The following is a 20,586-nucleotide window of genomic DNA, read 5'->3' on the forward strand; positions in this document are numbered from 1 at the left end:
TTTCTAACATTTTTCACTTAACTTGTAGGTTATTTTCATTAGGGTGGTACCAAACAAACAATCAACAGTTCCTATACAGTTCATAATGCAGAAAATACAGGCTGAATAGCTTTAGAATTTATACATTATGTTTTACATTAATGCACAGTTTGATGCTGCTGTTTGTATGATTTGTGAAACATAAAGTCTTGTATTTATTTATCACTTGATTTAATTGACATTTGACAATATTGTTAGTCTTGCAGTTTTTTTTTTTAATATTTTGTTTGCTTGTGTCGGCAGTTTAACCATTTTACAACATTAAAATGCACATTTTAATTTTTATTAGTGCTTACACCAGGCGATGAGATGTCAGTGTTTCTTTATCTAAAATCAGTAGTTCACATGCATCAGTGGCACGTCAAACTACCATTATTCATTCTCCATTTAATTGACACAGCTTTTTTCTACTCCAAAGGATTAAATTCAGCTCAGAGATAACTGTCTATGAACCATTTAACTGTCATTTTAATATGCTACTTAACATTTAAACCAAGCACTCATGGTCTCTCAGACTGCTAATTGATGTAGTTTCATCCCTTTATGAGACAATATATCTCCAACAGAGAGAAATGATTAACAATGATGAAACATATTCATGGATTTATTTTTTTGCCCCCAGAAGAAGTCTATGAATGAGGGTTCTAAACTTGACGTTAGCTGTTTTTGGATGCTTTATGTGGAGCTTTCTGTAAAGGTTACTTAAACATTCAGGCTCTAGAGCAGGTGCAGTTATAGTCTACAGTATGTGACACCCATTAGCTATCAAAGCTTATAAAATCAGAGTTGTACTGAACAATAATTTTTTTCAGCAGGAATTGAAGGCTATGTGATTCTTAGTCACATGTTAAACTCATGAAGTGCTTTGACTTGGGACTCTAGATGGACTCATGATTAATATGAAAATTAGTCAGATGCAAGTACCTGAACTAATCAGGTGATCCTTATTCAGTCTGGGCCACCGTCTGTAATGTTGCCATTTTTCATGTGTCAGCCCCAATGCAGGTTACCAGGAATCTGATCTCTCGTTATCCAAAGGTGTGAATGCAGAGCGGGCCGATGAGCACAAACAGAAAAAGGATTGAGCGGGGAGAAGAAAGAGAGAGAAAATGAGGAGGTTTACAGAAAGGGAGGAGAACTAGCTGCAGGCTGCAAATGCTAAGTCTGAATTGCTATCAGATGTCTTGATGAAGATATAAACTCTGTGCTCAACCCTTAATTATTATAGACATGTTTGGCCTTTTTTCAGGCTGCCTTCTTAGGACAGTATTATGAAGATGTTAACAAATGCTACTTTTACTTTAACACAGAAGCGCGTTTTGCTCCCAGTGTTACCACAAAGCATCAGAGAAAAGATGAAACACGCCATTCTCACTACAAGCTCGGGGCAAATTCACATTTGGTCTCCAATTATGCTAACAAGAGAAAAAATGATCTCTGGCTGCAAGTACGTTGTGTTTCATAATGAGCTGGCTAGGGCTGGCACAGTCTTCAAGCAATGCTTTAATTTCGTCCATACTGAAGAGATTGTGAAATTTGGTTGAGAATGACTTTACATGCCTTCTCATTTGCAGCGTATATATTCTCACAAAGGTGAAATGCTGTGCTTGAAAAAATTTCATATCAAATATTTTGGTGCATTCATATGCTGTTTTATTTTTTTTTTTTTCTAAAAAGCATACGCATGCTGCTGTTAATTTACCTAAATAATTCACACATTGTGCTGGCCTTGAAAATAAGCTGTTGGTGTTTTGGTGCATGGCATTCTAACACTTGATATGATAGTACTGTTTAAAATGAGTAGGAAGCATTGTAATAGGAATTTTGTGAAAGGTCATGTAGACACCTTCATTAGTGCCCCCTTACCTGTCAAGGTTCTTCCCTGCTCTCAAATGAAAGCACTGCACACCACTCAAGGTGTCTTTGTGTTCAAAGAGTGCTGCAGCCATAGGTTCTATCCTTCCTATTAGGCACTGCATTCCCATAGTCCCTCTGGCGTGTCCTGTTGGTTTCTTCAGTTTTGCCTTAGTGATCCTTCTATGATTAAAGCTCTCCATTGTCTCTGGCCTGGGTGTAGGGTGTACTGCTTTTTCATGCAAGATGAGAGACAATGGTTGTCCGTTTGACACAGGTGAAGGCAATTCACTCGGGGAGCTTGGCTGCGTAATAGACGATTTCTTGTTCCTGTGGGAAAGGTTATTGCAAAGCCATGCTTTTAAAGACCAATTTGCACATGGATTGCCGAAAGTCAGGTCAAGGTTTAGAAATGCAATAATATCATTTAGAGCCACAATCATTATTATCTCTGTGACATCAGCTGAAGATAGACTGTCTGTAATTTCAGTCCCATAATTCTTAGGTTCTTTGAAATATATCCATATTTCCAATTGGATACAGGGAACTTAGTGTGAAGGTTTTTTCTTTCTTCTCCAGAAAAGAATAACAATTCTAGTATACCTGTGTTTTGAAGCTGTATTAACTCCCCACTGACACCACAGTCTGTTTTTTATTAGAGCTAATTCTCTTTTTTTTTGTTCAATCTTTGTTAAGGTGGATCTGTCTCCTGCACTGATGGCTCGTATCATCCTGGACAGGTTCCTTCAGGACCTGGAGGGTGGAATGCGTGAGTAACACTTTTCCATTTCCCACTCTGTCCTTTCTATCATTCCTTCCATCAGTCTTAATTGTAGCACTTTGTCTTTTGAATCTCCTTCTGTTTGAGTCCCAATTCCAGCTCTAGCTGCTGTATTTTCATCCTGTCCAAGCCTAATGAGAGACAGACCACATTTAGTAGAAACTGCATCTCAGAGCACATGACTAGCAATTAAGTACTGGGAGGACCACCCACCTCTCAACTGCAGTGTGGATCAATGCTAGCTCACCTCATCAGTGTTATTTATAACACCCCTGATTTCCTCCCTTACCTTCCTTCATCCCCCAATGCATCTATCTACACTTTTCCTTTCTATTCCTTCCTCATGCCTCCTTCTTTTTTTCCTTCTCTTCTGGGTTCCACTAGGAAATTGAGTTTAGGAAAAGCTTGGCAGTAAAAGAAAATCATTCACCCAGGTAGCACTGATGGACACACTGTGAGAGAACAGAATTCACTAAGTAATTTTTTTTCCATGTCAAGGAAATTGTCCACAAGTTGTGTACAGTCTGGCTCATGCCAAGTTTTTCTGTCAAAGGTAAACATTTCTCACAGCATCTTCTGCAAATTAGTTTAGCACAGATTCTAGCAGAATTTCTAGTTATTTTTGCATGTGTTTTTTGTTTATTCCCTTTCTGTATTTTTTTTTTCTTACTCTGGGACGCCCAATATCATGCACAAATGGTTTCATATAATTTCAGTAGGCCTATGCAGTAGGCAGAGCTTTGAGAGTGAATCGCATGATGTCAAAAAGACGTGCTTCCAGTTTAATCAAGAAGGAGATTAAAGTGGATGTGTGTTATTTTCAACTTCACCACAGCACAGTCATTTGTCAAAGTCAAAGATTTGATTGCTTTGGACCCACCGTTATCCACTGCCTGTCAAAATACTAGTCTGAGCAGCTTGTAGAACAGGGCATTCATCCAGGACAAGTACTCAGTCTCAGATAATAGCACACTGCAGCCCTCCATCTCCATACAGTGAAAACATGCATTATTATTGCTCAGGATAGATTTGTAGCACATGAAGATTCCTGGATGATTACTGTTTAATTTCAAAGCAGTTTTGTAACTATGCAGCATTTTAGTGTTTACAAGCTGCTGTTAACGTCATAGTCTTGGTCCTTTTTGTAGAAAGTGATTTCATACACACTAGGTCATTTTTCAGGGTCAATGTCACTAAGGACCCATGCATTGATAAAAATACTATTATTAAGACCAGGTTAATATCTAATATTCTGGCAAATTGTTTATATGTTATAAATTAATATGAGGTATTTTTTAAATGATGAAGTCATTAAACTTCACACTTTCCACAGTTGCCAGCTGTAAAGTCAGTGGTTATGACGGTGACTTCTGTTTTGACAAAGCTTCTTCGCAGTCTCATCTTGACTTGGACCTTTGCAAATGAATTACTGCCCATATGGGCTTCATGGTCAAATTGTTGGATTTCTGTGTGTGTGTGTATATTAGACTCTAGTAATGTGTTTCCATTATGAAACAATGCAAGGATAATTGTCTTTGCTGGCAATTAGCTAACAGGTTGGTTCAGTGCTATTGGCAGGCATATCTGTCATGCCTCCCCCCCACCAGCCCCCAACTTTGCTCTAGTGTGCATGTGTGTGTGTATTTGAGTGTTTTTGTCGGACTCCAGAGGGAGGGCAGGCAGGCTCACTGCAAAGATCAATAGACTTCTATATAAGGGACATTACCCCCAACTGGGTGAGTGGCTTGCCTTTGCCTAGCACCATTGTTATTTTATTCCCCTTCTCTTTCCCTTTGCATTTAAGAGACACAGGAATGGGGCCTTTGGGAGTGTGGAATATATGTACAATCACTAGTGCTGGATCAATACAGAGTTTTAAATTGTTTTCTGTCCCTTCCTTGTTTTGTTTTGTTAGCTTGTTGTTGCCCCCCCCCACACCCACCCACCATCCCTCCTTTCCACTAGCTACACACATCACCACCATACCTCAACATGACGACACCACCAACAAGCTGCCTCCCCCTCTCCTTGCAGCAAAGGTATTGGAGAGAGCATCAGTCAAACAGAGTGAAAGACTATCTGGTGGCGCTTGTAAATAAATCAATACATTCAAAGCAGTTTTATCACGTATTGAATATGATATCAACATCCATAATGCTCCTTTTCTCATGAAAACAAACTTGGCAGTAGGGTAGGAAAGGTCACATGAACACTATTTGCAGGTGACACTATGCAAGTACAGGAGATGGTGTGTGATGTCCAAAATCCCACACATGTACTAAATAGAGGACATTAGTGTTAAACCTTAGTTTGTGAGCACATGTAAGATGTATTTGATTAAAAGAAATGTCCACACTCTAAATTAGGGCTCTCAAATAATAATCCAATTTTATTACCACATGGTTTTTGTATTTTAGATTTGAAATGACAGGACTGTGTTTTTTGTATAAATGCGTATATTGGGAGCAAATTCATAATCAAATTAAATAGTTGTGTTTTCCTGATGTATTATTTATAATTTATTTATTGTTGTAAAGTGATTTGAGTTTTTTTTTTTTTTTTTTTTTTACTAAATATCAAAAGAAAGTCCTTAAATAATAATAAATTAAACCAGCATCACTGAATACAATGAATCAGACTGAAGTTTGACCTCAGACAGACAATATAAACTGGATTAAACCCTTCATAACAACCCAGTCATGCATTCTGTAAATGGTAAAGTTACACTGTAAATTGCCATATTGTCATTCCAGCTGTATGTCAGTAGATACCTTTCAAGTTACCAGCAGGGACGTGGGGGGAGCTCCTGCTCTTTCTTACCCCCTTCCTGCTATCTCTTCATCTTTCTCTCTATTCCTCCTTTAGACAGGAGTTGATATGTCTCTAGATTTAGACATACTTTTTTGAGGAGGCAATTTTGCTAGCTATTTGACCTTTTCCATTTTCCCAAGGCCCAGCTCCAGATTAGATTGCTACTCCATGTTTTGTAACTATGTGATTCGACAGCCTTTAAGATTTATTGTCACATTCCTTTACAGAAGCCTTGTACGCAAGGTTATAAATGTCCTGTGTTTGATGTTAACACTGTGAGAATGTTAGTGTCTACTATGATCTTTTAGTTCCTTGACAGAATTCATAATAGTTTCAGTGTTTTGCAGATCAGACATGTTGATAAGTGATATTGTATTATGTTCTATCCTGTAAAATCTTAACTCAGTATCCACTATGATTGTTATAGTTCCTCCTCTCTTGTGTTCAAGTGCTCCTCTCTTCTCCCTCTCACTTCTCCACTATGCCAGAGCTCGTGTGTATATGCAGCCTTTTTTTTTTTTTTTTTCCAAATAATGAGAGCAAGGGCACTTCATTAGCAAGCAGAGGGAGTAAGGAGGCGAAGGCAGCATGAGTGTTTTTCTTCGTGTGTGTGTATGCATGCAAGGGGTGGGTACAAAGGAGGTAAGCAGCAGCGTGGTACTTCACTTGACAAGTATACTAATTACTCCTTTTCAGCAGAGAAGCTCCAGTCAGCCTCTGCCACAGTCTAATGGCCTGACCTAGGAAGCCTCTATCCATAGCAGAGCCTCCCCAGATCTACTGTTACAACTGCTACACACACACACACACACACACACACACACACACAAATGTGGAGTCTCATCTCACTGCTATCAGGGAGAATCAGGTGGAAGCAGATCAGTTCTGCCCCAGTAACCTCTTCGGGGACTGGGCTCCTCCTGCACAGGAGATACCACCTCATATCATCAACTAGCACCTACACACCACCACAGATAGCTTTAAAAAAAGAAAACAGATTTTTTTTCTCCTTCCTCTTGCCCCCCATTCACCCCCCTCCGCCCCATCACTCTTTCTCTCTCTCTCTCTCTCTCTCTCTCTCTCTCTCTCTCTCTCTCTCTCTCTCCCTCCCTCCTCTCTCTCTCCCCCCCCCCCCCCCCCCCCCCCCCCATCTTCTGTTTTTTTCAGTAGTGGAGGATAAATTTAAAAGGAGTAAATTGGAAAATCAAATGAGGGCTTTAGGCAGCCGCAGAGATTTGCAGAGCTGTCGGCCAGCGTCGAAGAGCCTCATCCATCATGTCCCACAAGTAGTCAATTCCTCTAGTATCTGTAAATGTTTTCAGATATTAGCCAATTTATATGCTCCGAGATTCATCATGGAAAATCAGCTTTAGCGGCGCACATTATCAGGACCTGTCTCTCCCTTGCTCCATGAAGTTTGATGAACGAGTGCCCCTCCACAGCCCAATGGCTTGTGCATGGGGAGTGTTGGTGGAAGAGGATGGGGGGGGGGGGCATGTAGAGGAAATGGGCAGGCGCCCCCCCACTCGTGGAAAAAAGTGTTTTTTTTTTTTTTAATTAATAAACAAACTTGCAGAGGAGCTCATCAGTGTCAGGGGCAATAAGAATTGTCATCCGTTATTGTTTATTACAGTCCTCCCTCAACAAATGTTACTATCTAATGAGGTTTCTGGACATTTTTTTGTGTTTGAGATAATGACTTTTTCACCCTAGTGGAGAAAGGAAGAGTAGTTACAAATGACACCAGTAAGCAATGAGAAATCAAGCTGAGGTTATGTTGCTGTTACCTTGCTCTACAGTGAATAGTTTATCTTGTTTTGGAATTGCATATGAAAACAGGCTTGTGATTTGTTTACACCAGTTGTTTTCTTTAGCAAATCCCAATGGAGGCGTAGCATTTCACATCTATTATTCGCCTCGTCTCCATTCTTTTTGTTCAGATGTTGACGGTGTGATTCGTTGCCTTAGTCAGAATTTATACCAACATGCGACAATTACAGTAAATTTGGCGAATGTTTACAATGTGCAAGTTGTGCTGCAGGGCTTTGTTCTGTGTGTCTGGTGTTCTTTAGATTAGTCTTTTATATTTTCCTGCATGTGTTTTTATGTGTTTGTCTGTGGGAGCCTCAGTGTGTGTATTTAAAGAATGTGGCATGTGTGGCAGAGAGAAGCTCGGGATGTCATAGAGGAGTGCTGCCGTGCAAGGCGGGGCGTCTTTAATAAATGTATGCTGATGTTGGAGGCTGCAACGATGCGAGGGATGCAAGGGCCCTGTTGTTATTTACTGCTGTGTTTGTGCACAGCAGCGAATCCTGGGCCTGCAAATGGCATTACAGCCCATGATGAATGAGCATTAGGGTAAACTCATTTTAAAAGCATCCTGATTTATTAGCGGCCTGGCCTTCCATTTTCATCAGGTCAGTGCTTAGCTGAAATTCCACAATGTCAGCGCCAAGGTCACCTATTTATGGCTATTTTTAACCCCGTTGCTCAATCAGGGAAGGAGAAAGAGATCCTATCACTCATTATGACCATCTACCAAAATATCAAAAGAGTGGAGAGATGTGGGAGAAACATAGGTCAAGTCCTGAAAGTGTTTTGTGTGTGTTATGTGAGAGACAAAAATGTGGTGGTGGTCAACCTCCAATTATGAACCCTAGTAAGACAAGAGCTTTAATGGCTACCGTTTGCCTTTGGGGAGGTTTATTACACACTACTGTTTTGCAGAAGCAGCGTCAAATCTATAAAACGACCATTAGGAAGAGGGAAAAAATCAATCAAAATGCCATTAAAGTGGAATAAGTTGCCAATATTGCTGATGTGGTTGTGGGTCCTTTGATTTTCCTTCAGATTATTAGGCACAGTCGAGTAGTGACTTTGTTAAGGGAAACCAGTGTTGTTGGGGAGTAATATGTCTCCTGGCTTCATAAAGTTTGCTGCCTCATATTTCCTGCTTTATTGATTATCCATTATCATTTGTCATGACGTGTCCTAACTCAAGGGGAAAATATAACCCTCTTTCTTCACCACCGCCCGCACTGCACAGGAGCATGGTATGGATCTGCGTGTGAAGGTACCAATCTCTGAGAAAAATGAGCAAAGAAATACAGCACATCCCTGTGCCTTGCAGCTCTAAAAGGCAGTGTGAGGTTATGGGGTGGGCTGGGGGACTGCTGTGGCTGGAAGAGACTGGAAAAGAGAAGAGGTGGCAAAAGAAAAATAGAACAAAAAGAGATGGCAAAAAAAAAAAAAAGAAAAGAAACAGAAAGAGAGGAGGGAGTGCTGAATGGGCTTTGTTCCTCATCTAGCCTCCTCCCTCTTTATTTCATCATAACGTAGATGAGGGATCACAGCATTGTTTGTTCTCTCTGTGATCGTTTTCTCAAGGAGCATGGCATGTGAAAGAAATGCAAAGGGGAGAGAGAGCACGGAAAAGAAGGGTCTTGAGGGTTTTTAGAAGTTGTGCCTTGTTTCAATTAATGCAATTTATTTACTAGACATCCAGTAGTCAGAGTTTGTAAATATAGACCCAAGTCCTTTTCAATTGATCCCTTTTTATTTTTGGCTTTTTACTTAATTTCAAGTTTTATTCATCTTAAAACAAAATGTCTTTACCGTGCAACCGCTTCCATATGAGCTTGGATGTGCATGGTTGGTACAGACATCATCCATGCCTGAAATGTGTAGTGTCTTTAATGCTGCAAGTCTGTCAGGAATGTGCGTGTGTGCGTATATATACTGTATATCACAAAAATGGCGTGCCTCAACCATTTCGTCACACAATGATACAATCCATTTAATCCAAATCTTTTTAAGAAATGATTTAAGGAATTTTTTTGCTGTTGCTGTACCAGCTAATCAATCCAGCAGGCTTTCCTTTCTGATTTATAATGTTAGTAGAGCAAGAATGGGGATGAGAAATGCAGAATAGTCAGTGTTCACAACACAGATAAACTACACGGGCTCCTGTGCTCTAGACTGAAACATTTATCTGTAGAAAATCTGTGTAGACGCCAAACAGTCATCTGATTGACTAATGTTGAAATACAGTACTGCGCTGACAGTGGCGTGGTGAATTACAGTATGTCAAGCCTGTATTTCCTCTCTATATTTCCAATGCTTTCCTTTGCAGCAATACAATTTTTGTATGCATTTACAAGACATTAGACAAGCTTTGATACTTGATGTAATTGGCATAGTACAGTAATATGTGGTTTTTGTGTTTTCATTTTCTTTCATTATTTTTCCTTTCTCTCAGCTTCAAAAACGGTCCTCAGCAGCATGCTTAAGGAGCCATCATTAATTCCCGACCAAATTCTGGCCAACAACATATACCAAGTAAGTGTTTTAACCTTTGATTTTAAAATGAAACATTATATATAATGGAATTGACGTAATATACAGTATATGATTCAAATACTTCAATTAGATTTTATTTATAATCTTATGAACCCTGCATGTAACAGAGGTATTACTTATGCACAGTGAGTTTTTCAATGTATCACGAGGCTGACATTATCATCAGCCAATCATATGTGGTGATAAGGTCACATGAGAACCGGTCCTCATGCCTGCTAATCTGCCAGCATCTCTTGTGTTTTCATTTTTCCCAGAACTGCATGGGCTTCCTTCCCTCACCTCCTTTTCACCTACCCACCCACCCTATTTTCACACCATAATATTTCTTCCTCTTTTTTTCAGTGCACAATAAATGACTGCTGTTATGGACCGCTGGTAGACTGCATCAAACAGTATCCTATCCCATAAAATTTTAAGTCTGAAATTGACGAGGAGCTATTGAAAGGGATGAGATGTGTCTGGCCTCACCTGACATAAAAGTTCTGCTTCACAGAGGAAGTGTTTCATCCTGCCTGCCGTCCCACTATCACAATACAGAGGCTGGAAGGCAATGGAGGGGGGAGGATTAGGAGGATGAGGAGGAGAGAATTGGTTGATCTAAATGCATCTCCATGTGGATGCAGTGAATCAGATCCAGTGTTCTATAATACGAAAAATAGCATTCATAAATCTCAGAGTAGTAGGTGTTTTATTTAATCCAGATGATTTGTTATTTGATGTTATTAACAAAAATGTCAATGTTAATGCTAACATCCTGCATTTTTAAAATCTTTAAGTGGACTGTGTTTAGTTCTGATCCTTTTTGATTTATTTAGCAACACGGTGCTTTCTGGACATATAAGTCTTCTGTTTCTTTGCTCAGTGACAAATACTCCTGACTTGTCCAGGTCTTGGTCTTGACTGTAGTGCACAATTTGAGTGCAGGCTATTCAGGCACCAGCAACTAAGCAGCAGACTGCTATTTCCAGGGGGAGGCAACTTATTTGAATGAGTCTACATGTTTAGGTCTGTATGTTATTGTGTCTGTCCAGGCTTTCATGTGTGTGGGGGGGCTGAGTTATTCTGTTCATATGCAGTCAACCTTGTCCCATTCTGCCCTCCTTCCACATCCCCCTTTTACCTCTCTGTGGCAGTCATCTCGCCACAGTCAACTTAGACTGAGTTGCTCTTTCACAAACAGCTAATGATAACCGCCCCACTACTTTTTCAAAGAACTCCATCCACACTTGTGAAGAATAGCTGTTAATGCACGTATTAATTAGAAGCCATTTTGAGTGGTTAGTGTTTGTTGGGGCTTGTACAGTAACGTAAGAGCTGTCCTCTCTGGCTCCTGTAAGCAAGTTATACACATAATACCCAGACTCTTTGTGGCATCAGACATCCTAATGCAAAAGGGCATTTATTCTAAAAGCATTTTTCTTCAAAGAATTTATAGGAATTAGTCGAGCAACTAGTCCATGTGCTATTCATTTCGCCATATTGGCATTTGTTTTGTCTTCTTCATTTAGGTAATGCACTTTGGAGATTTGTTGTGAAAGCTGATTAAGGTTGACTTAAAAACTCAGACTGTGATCACGCTATATGTCAGCAGGAGGACAAGTGGCTTTCACTTTACATAGTAAGGCAATAGTGGAGAAAAGCTGATTCTTAACTTTAACTAATGTTGCATCCCCTAATGCCTGTGCAACCTTCCATGGTGTAATAAATATTGCTTAGTCCACATTATACATACACATGTTGGTGTTTTAGCAGACATTTTATACACTGCCATTGCTGTACTATATATTGGAATCCTTGACTCTCTATTCTCAGTGCTATCGGACAGGAGCATGAGGTGCTGCTACGTGACAAACTGAAGGAGAAGAACCTTTCCTTTTTAGGTAAGCCATCCCTTGATCACGTAGTTGTAATGTTCACCATCTCAGCTTGCTCTTGAGTATTTCCTTTTTTTTTAAAAATGGAGTAAATGGGCTTTTTAGTATAAAGGAGTTTTCAGACGGCGGTTGGTGTTGTGTTAAACGATTATATTTGATTTGTATGAATTAATGATTCTCCTTCTTATCACCATTGTGTTGTTCCACCGTTATTAAATCAAAGTAGTGGTCAGGTGTGAAATTGTGAAACTGAAATTTCTAACCCCCCCTCACCCTTTCTTCCCATCATTCCCATCCCCTAGGTCAGATGAGTGATGAAGGATAGAAGTCATTACCTTTGTCATTAAACCATATCATTTATTTCGAGCTGGAGTGCTGACCTGACTGTACAGAGTTCTGTTCTAAAATTGTCAGTGTTTGGGGGACACTAGGGCCACTGGGGCAGCCTCACCCCGTCTGATAAATGGATTGGAAATAAGCTACCGAACAGCAGGGATGGCCCATTAATTTTAATCAAAGGTGATGTAAAAAGACGATCAGAGCCACATGACAATGTCAACAGCCCAGTAGAAGTGAATAGAGTTCCTCTACCTAGCATGCACACGTTTACACCCACATTACCCCACCCAGGGTGTCCCTCAGCAGGACTCTGGCAGCCTCACTGACCTCGCTCAGCTCTCTTTCTCCATCAGAAGGATGCTACCTCCTCACCACCACTGACACCTCCACCCTCCATCTCTCCTCAATTCCCTTTCATGCCTCATTAGTTGAGCTTGGCTGGAGACAAAGAGGCCGGTCCTTGGAGCTGAATGACCTGGTCAGCCTGAGATTTAATGGAGAAATCAGGTGTTGTAGGGATAATGGCCAAAGCGCACCAGAAGTCAAGGACAATGACTGTAGCCTTTGCAGGCAGGGGTCAGGCTTACAGAGACTATAATGCCAACCTTGTGTGCTTGCTGTATATTTTATAAAGCACTGCCAAACTGCAAACTGGAGAGCAGCTCTCTACTTCGGCTTTACAGTTTTTGTACAATGATGGCGAATGCACGTCAGGTGTAGTTAATGGTTATTTCTGCTTTGCTGGCATTCAAGGGTTTGTTACCAGTACATTGGTGAATGAAGTTTGCTCAGTAGCCTGTGACTGATAGATACATTACACACAGTTGGCTGATTACCTAACCAAACTTATTACAAAGCATATTGTAGTGTAATAGTCACGTGTTAAATTTCTGCACCTTATTTCCTGTAGATGAAAACCAACTCAGAGCTATGGGCTATGACAAAACACCGGATATCATATTGGAAGTTCCAGTTGGTTAGTATTTACATTACAAATGTATTATTTATCTGGAATAACTGATTGCTAAAATTAGATGCCCTTTCTTACCAAGACATTATGTAGTACATAACATAACCATGTCATTTTAAGGCCAGATCAAATTTAATTATTGGAAATGATGGGGACAAAAGAAAACTGCACTTTTCCCTTTTACATCTTGCTTTTGTTGCTGTTGCTTGTCTGTTTCTGCTTATGAAAAGCTGTGGAGGGACACATTGTGCACTGGATTGAGAGCAAAGCTTCATTTGGAGATGACCACAGCCATCGTACCTATCTCAATGAACAGTTCTGGAGTTACTGGAACAGGCAAGTTTTCTCTTCGTATTCTCACTTCTTTCTCATTTGTATCCTGCTTTATTTGCTTTATCTGAATGACCCATTGATGCAACAGCTAAAAATTCCCCAGTCTCTGTATTGTTTATCACTTCTCTTTTCTAAACCACAAACCGCAATCAGCTTTTCTCAGTATTATCAAGGCAACTCATATCTCGGTGTAACAACGCTAACCACATCCTCCCTGGCATAGATCGCACTAATACGGACTTAAAAATGGTACATCTGTACATTACACTCCCACACCCGCTCCTGTCACTGAAACCTTTACAAACTGAATGACCTGTCCGTTAGCTTGACTGTTTGTTTTCCAGATTATCACACATTGTTTTTGAAGCACGTCTGGGAAATGTGCGATTAATCCATTGCCTCTGTTTTCATATGGTCAAAACTTTTGGAAAGACATGGGTTTGCTTCTAGGGGAAAAGTAGTAGGTGTTTCAGTTCTAGAAATAACCAACGTATGGGTTTCAATTGAACTGAAATAATGAGGTACAGACATTTTTGTGTTGGGGAGACACAGACAGCACTGTTAGTCAGTCACACACAATCTTCACATTTCTGCATCCCTCCACACAAGGTTGCAGGCACCGAGTTGAAAAACTATCATAGCCACTTAATTAGACCAAGGTCAGTAAATACAGTATTGTACTACACAATTTTTAAATGAATAATATCAACTTCAGAAATTCTAAAGTGATTCCTGCATACCTTGCAAATAATGTAATACATATTTTAAGAGGCAGAATATGTTAGCTCTGCATATAGACAACTTAACTACTGCTTTCAGTAGAACCAGAACCAACTTTCATTAGGTTTGATGGCGGCCATCATTGTTAAGCCTCATTAAATGTGTCTAAGAAAGTTGGAAACTTAGAAAGTGCTTTGTTTAAAACATTCCTAGACCATGATTAGTGAAAACTGAAAATAAAGTGAAAAAAACCCATTGGATTAGCGATATTACATTGTTTAGATTAAAGAAAAGTGTATGAATCTAATTTCTTCTGTAACTTGTGGCATTGGTTTATAATAGGTGAAAACATCAAAATGCTAACAACTTAACTGAATGTTTAAGGTTAGTCTGAGCCTTACAAATTTGCCTAAGGTGTCTTTCATTCATATTCACTGAGACGGCCTTGTCCCAGGTTATTTAGGAACTGACAAAGAAGATCCCATCATGTCAACCAGGAGCTCGGTCAGATAAACATTGCCGTGTCAGAAAAGAAAAAAATGTCCCTACCCTACCTTTTCCTGCACCCATGTAATTTTTAATTGACATTTACTGCTGACATTTTCAAATGTGCCATATCGTTCTCTTATTGTTAGACCTTATGCATTATTGTCTGAAGTTCAAGTGTGTGCGCGCATGTGCCCGTTTGTGTGTTTGTAAAGAGAAGACAGTGAATCTGGGCTAACAGGGGACGAGGCAGTGTTGGATTGGCATCATCCTGATTTAACTTCTTATTAGTTGATTTCACTTTATGTCATGGTTTCAGTGCTTGACAGTACAGCTCTCAGTTTTTTTGTTTTTTTTTTTGACTGCCCTTGGAATCACACAGTGGTGTTTGTAATTACTTCATTGCCCCTGACTGACATTTCCAGTGATTTGCTTATTTTTCATGAATTCCCTCTTTGCTTTAACTGAGCTGCTTCACCCATTGCTTGTGTTAATTGTTCTTGCTTTGCCCCCAAGCATTGCAGACTGAGCGATGGGAACATGGTTTTGTGGAAGGAAAAAAACATAACTAATTTTCCCTCCAAAGCCCTCACCAACTGCATTTATCATCCAAACAATAGTCTTGCCAACACACTAACCCCATAATGAACCCCTCTTCAGTGGAGTGAGGGGTAATGACGCTTCACCTACAATGCTCCCAAGAAAAAAGAGAAAAGAGGGGGGAAAAAAGAGAAAAACGGTCTTCTACAGAATCATGCGTCGCGTTCAGGCCCAGTGCCTGGATGAGATGGCGAAGCAGCAGCTATTGGTGTCTTCCAGCCATCAATCTTAGCTGGTGGCGTTCCAGAGCCAGCGAGCCCTCTGCTCTGACGGATGTTCAGATAATTGAGTTATCCATCTCGCCCAACTATCAGAGTTGCATAAAAATTATTCACCTGCTGGTGAATATTAAACACATAATGAGCCTCTTGTGTGTTTTAGGAGAAGTGGGTAAGGTTAAACACAGCATGTAATGAAATATGGACCCTTGTGTGGTACCACCTTAACTGCCCCATCCTGATTATGGTGTACTTAAATCAATTATGGTTGGCTAAGTTCCTCCCATAACTCACCAGGCAGCAACTAAAGTTCTTGTCTTGTATTTTTTTGATTAGTTTAGCAAATCCCATACTTTATCAAGAATGTATTCAGATGATGGCAATTACTGTATGTGCTGACTTTATTCTTCTCTGAGCACTTGAGTTATTGTGGTTTTGTCAGAACTATGTTAGATTTGGAGTTTTGACCATTTTTATTGCAAAGTTGGACCATAATGGTGGTTACAGTGAGGTTTAGTTAATTAATATGTTGGTATGTGGTGCTGTGGAATCCCTTGTAAAAGCTGTGTGTCTGATGACAAAAGACATCGGCGAAGTTTTAATAATTGATGGGTGGATAAATGGCTCTCTACGCTGTAGATCATTGATTGGTCTTCATTGTCAAGAGAGTGTGTATCACAGCTTGTAAAAATACAGTAAAAATCAGTCAAAACATTAACACTACAGCCTTTCACAGCGCAGCACATTCACAAAGCAAAATGTAGCCAAAGTGGCAACAAGGGTTTCTCTTAAACTGATACAATGCTTGTCTTTTGTATCCTGGATGTCTAATCTTTGCTTGTTTCTGACAGCATCTCAGCTCTGAGAAAGTCCAGTTATTATTAATTTGTCAGATTTTGAAGGATCTGTGTGTCTCTTAAATGTCCCCTGTGCAGCAGTTATTAATAGGGTAAAGACTATACTGTTTACCTCAAAATAGCTTTTCAACAATAAAACTATTGCAAATGAATGAGGTAAATATAAAGTGGATACAGTTAGTAGATTCAGAGTCCATTCTTTTTACTTTTACTAATTTTCCTTCCCCCATTCCACCCAACACAACTCAATGGACAGCCTGTGTGGAAATGAGCATGAACAACAGTGCACCCCCACCCAAAGTAAATCAGCTGTGAGATTCGTAAACTGCAAATGTGTCAAAGTTGAAAATGTTAGCACTCTTAATGGAGGCTTGAAAAGGTTAGATCTGATAAAAAGCTGTCAGCCATCCACCAAAATGATTTATAGCAATATAATGGGACAGTATGCCTCATTTCTCCCTCATATGAAATGGGGGTTAAGACTTTTGGATTTGCCATTATACATCATCTGGCTTGACCGCTGAGAAATTTGTTGAGACTTGAATGCATACACATGCATTGTGTTTCCTCTGGCTCTTTTGTTTTAATAATAATAATAATAAAAAAAGTCATGGCCTGACGTAACTTCAATAATTTATGTCATCCCATAATTACCAGCAGAAGATTCTCATGCTCCAAAAGTGCATATTGATCTTCTTTCAGATTTGTTTGCACAAATGAGATTAGTGCTCGTCCTTTGTTGTAACACTTTTTTGACGCATATAATGGAAGTGAAACTACAATTAATGAGGAAGTCATAATTCTGAAGACTCTCACTCAGACTGTTCGTACAACATCACTAATCTGCTAGCTGACACATTGGCTAATGAATAGACAGAAATCTGATTTATGTGATGTTTTATATTAGTTGACACAGCTGCAATTAGACATGTTGAGTTCTTTGTGAACTTTTTCCAATTATATCTGGAACTGTATGCTGTAGATTTTACAGCTGAAATTGCACTTGCAATTCTGGTATAGTCTCAGAACCGTCAATCCATTTGCAACTTCAAATTAATTTTTTGATTCAAGATATTGTTCATTGCCTTCCTGTTTTAATAGACATGTCTATCAAATTTTTGTTGAACTTTCCAAAGAAGTAACGACAGGAATGGTTAATTAGTAGAGTGTAATGACACAATGGGTTGCAGACAACCCTTATTGAATCAATCTCATTATGCCTAGATATGCAGATTTAGTTTGGGTATGACTTAGTTTGGTTAATTACAAATTAAGGTGTTTGCTCAGATATAAAAATTAATAAATAAATACTGGATGCCTATATAGATTACACAAAAATGTGGAAATTTAGAAAAAGCCACGTTTGGTCCCATTTGATGCAGATACAGTATGTGACGAATGTAACCCTCAGCGGAAGTAGCAGGGCCATCACAGAGTCAGAGCAGATAGGGGATGTCACCTGGGAGAGGGTGCCCACAGGCCGTGGCTGCTGCTGATCCAATGAGGCTGGACATTACAGGGCTGTCCCTCAGGACAGGTACTGGTGCTTCTGGGGTGACGATGTGACACTTCCAAGACCTGTGCCCTGTCGTACTTTACTTCAGCTTCCTGTCTGAAATGTGGACAACAAAGAAAGGGTAAAGAAAAAAAATCCTACGAGGTAGTGGCCTTATATGCATTTGCTGTAATCATAGAGATGTAACATGTCATGTGAAATGTGACGTATGTGAATAGATGCTTCTCAGCATAGAGCACCTTTAGCTTTAACTGTATATAAGCTTTTCTGTTGTAATAATAATCAGATGGTTTTTTTTCTACGTTTACAAGGTTTTAAGGTTGTGGAGTAAGCATTTAATATACATGGACAATTCTATATTAATCTACATTTCCTCCTTTTAGTAGAGCACCTTTAGCTTTAACTGTATATAAGCTTTTCTGTTGTAATAATAATCAGATGGTTTTTTTTCTACGTTTACAAGGTTTTAAGGTTGTGGAGTAAGCATTTAATATACATGGACAATTCTATATTAATCTACATTTCCTCCTTTTAGTACAAATATCTTTTTTTTCTGGTAATGCATAAGAGCCTCTGACATTGCTTTCCTCCTATTTATAGCTATGGATACCCCTTGCACTGTAGGAACACTGCCTTTTTATTGTTTCCTTTGTTATCACATCCTCTCGTAGAATATTCCATAGCTAGAAATATAGCTACCCAGAATGGTGGTTCCTTTAGGGCTTTGCGAGTATTTGTTTTGGGACACATCATCATGCAGAAGTGCAATGCAGTGCTGCACAAGCAACTTGGAATATTAATGGCAAATGACAAGTCGGCTCTGATGCTTCAAGGATTTCATGCTTTTAAGGATGCACATTTGTGGGCATTGTTTAAGGTGTCTGGGGTGTAATCCGCACTCTCAGGTCTCCAGCAGCCTCAGGATTTAGCTCTGGTTAAGCCTCCATATCTCCTATTTATTTTTGTAAGGTTGTATGTGTGCATTATCTAAATTTGTCATTTACCATTGAGTGTGAGAGCAGCTTTGACACGGCCGCTGTGTGTGTGTAAACGAGGAGCAGGACAGAAAGCGGCACCCCAGCGATATATATCCCTCCTCCTGTCTTTCTGGTTGCTTGTGACACTGTGAGATGGAGAAGAAAGCCTCAAGTAAAATGAGGTGCAAACATGTCGACTCCATGAATTCCTGTTTTGCTATGCAACTTTTTAAAAGATGAATGTACATTTTTTTGTCAGCTTTCACGATGTATGTCATCAGACTTGCAGAGACACACTTTTCCTCCCCTCATTTTCTCAGTCATGCTGCCTTTCTGCCCCCCCCCTCCTTTTTTTTTTCCCCCTCTACAGTGACCTTCTGGGTTTCATTCCAGGAAGACGTCAGCAGCATTTGTCAGGAACACATAGTGTAGTGGGCAAGAATTATAAATGCTTTTTGTAAAACTCATTCTAACAGGAGAATTTTGATAGTTTCCTGACCTCTAAAACACATTCAGGCCCACACCTCTCTGTGTAATGTTGAGTTTTCTGTCTCAGAGATACTCTAGACAAATAAATGTTATGCATAATACATGATGGATGGTGTAAAACACACTAAGTTCTGCACACATCTATTGCTGCTGGAAATCTTAACATACAAAGGTTTTGCTCAGTCAGTCATACAAGATACAGGTAATTAACTTGTCATTATTTTGATAAAAATGTCCTCTCCACATATACACATACATTTAAGCTCAGTAAATGTAAAGCTATAACAGACATATTAAATCCCAACAGAGGTATTCAGTGCTTTTTAGGACTTTTCGTTCTTGTTTAAGTATTTTATTTCATGCACCTTCACTGCTGTCTCAAAGGCATTTTAATGCTGCCTAACTAAAGGGTTTAATGGTGTCTTAACCTTTGTGTTGAGGGGGATGAAGGAGGCCAGGAGTCATGAGATGATTCCTCCAGGTTTCTCCCAAGGCCTAAGGAGAGCACTGGACCATGAGTCCTGTGGCATGTCACAGGAAATAAATGAGAACAAGAATAGCACTGAAAAAATAACAGAAACAATGTGGTCTTTTGTTTTTCCATCATTCAACGTGGCCCTGTCATTGTTTTGGAAAGAATTAAGTATAGAGAAAGAGAGAATTTATATCTCAATGGTTTCACATGGATAGATAAGAAATGCATATTTTAGTTCTGGACATGTGATTTCATGTAATGGCAAGAGTTTAAGGGATGTTTCAGGATGATTATAATAATAATAATTTTGTTTGTTTTACTGAATTATTATTATTATTTTGTAAGGTTGAGTTGCTTAATTGAACCTTCTAAGGGTTATTTTGCTACGTAAATCTGTGGTCTGTTACATGCTACAAATTTATGGTTAGTGAAAGGCGGTTTATCTTAGCTTTAATTTATATGTTGGTACGGCATTGCCGTGTGTATTTCTGGGCACAAAAGCAGTAAACACTTTAAATTTATGACCAAAAATAAATAGAATATTTTTACCAAATGACAACCAAGGAAGCAATGCTTCATATTTCTGTCTTTGTGTTTAAAGAGCAGCTCTGTGTGTACAAGATAGTGCACTGGTACTCATGGTCTGTGGAAGCCCATCAGTCTCTGTGTAGACCTGGTTGCCTGTGATAACTGGTTCCTCATAGATAACCCAGGCAGTAGAGTTCTTTTTATAGATCCACTGTCCCTCACGTAACCTTTTTTTAAACCACCCGGGCTTGATTTCAGCTTTTTGTTTAGCTTTCAGACCTCTTTCTGTAACATATATTCCCATTCTTGTAATTCCTAACAAGAATTGAATGGATTAAAGAAGAAGAAATATAACAAAAG

The 20,586-nt window shown here is 39.4% G+C and overlaps 1 protein-coding gene across 4 annotated transcripts in view; it reads left to right on the forward strand.

Annotated features, from left to right (window-relative positions):
• cdin1 (CDAN1 interacting nuclease 1) overlaps positions 1–20,586 on the forward strand; it is a 50,903-nt gene that overhangs the window by 13,082 nt on the left and 17,235 nt on the right. Inside the window, exons 3-9 of one of the 4 annotated variants that reach the window (XM_026340402.1) lie at positions 1,034–1,077; positions 2,590–2,662; positions 9,744–9,823; positions 10,187–10,236; positions 11,657–11,724; positions 12,968–13,033; positions 13,258–13,363. In XM_026340402.1, the coding sequence (XP_026196187.1) occupies positions 1,039–1,077; positions 2,590–2,662; positions 9,744–9,823; positions 10,187–10,236; positions 11,657–11,724; positions 12,968–13,033; positions 13,258–13,363 (482 nt within the window). In that variant the 5' untranslated portion in view covers positions 1,034–1,038. Of the gene's footprint in view, positions 1–1,033; positions 2,663–9,743; positions 9,824–10,186; positions 10,237–11,656; positions 11,725–12,967; positions 13,034–13,257; positions 13,364–20,586 lie in introns of all 4 variants that reach the window. The other 3 variants (XM_026340401.1, XM_026340404.1, XM_026340403.1) reach the window with 3 other exon arrangements.

The sequence above is a fragment of the Anabas testudineus genome, chromosome 22, assembly GCF_900324465.2.
Source record: "Anabas testudineus chromosome 22, fAnaTes1.2, whole genome shotgun sequence".
NCBI classification, from domain to species: Eukaryota; Metazoa; Chordata; class Actinopteri; order Anabantiformes; family Anabantidae; genus Anabas; species Anabas testudineus.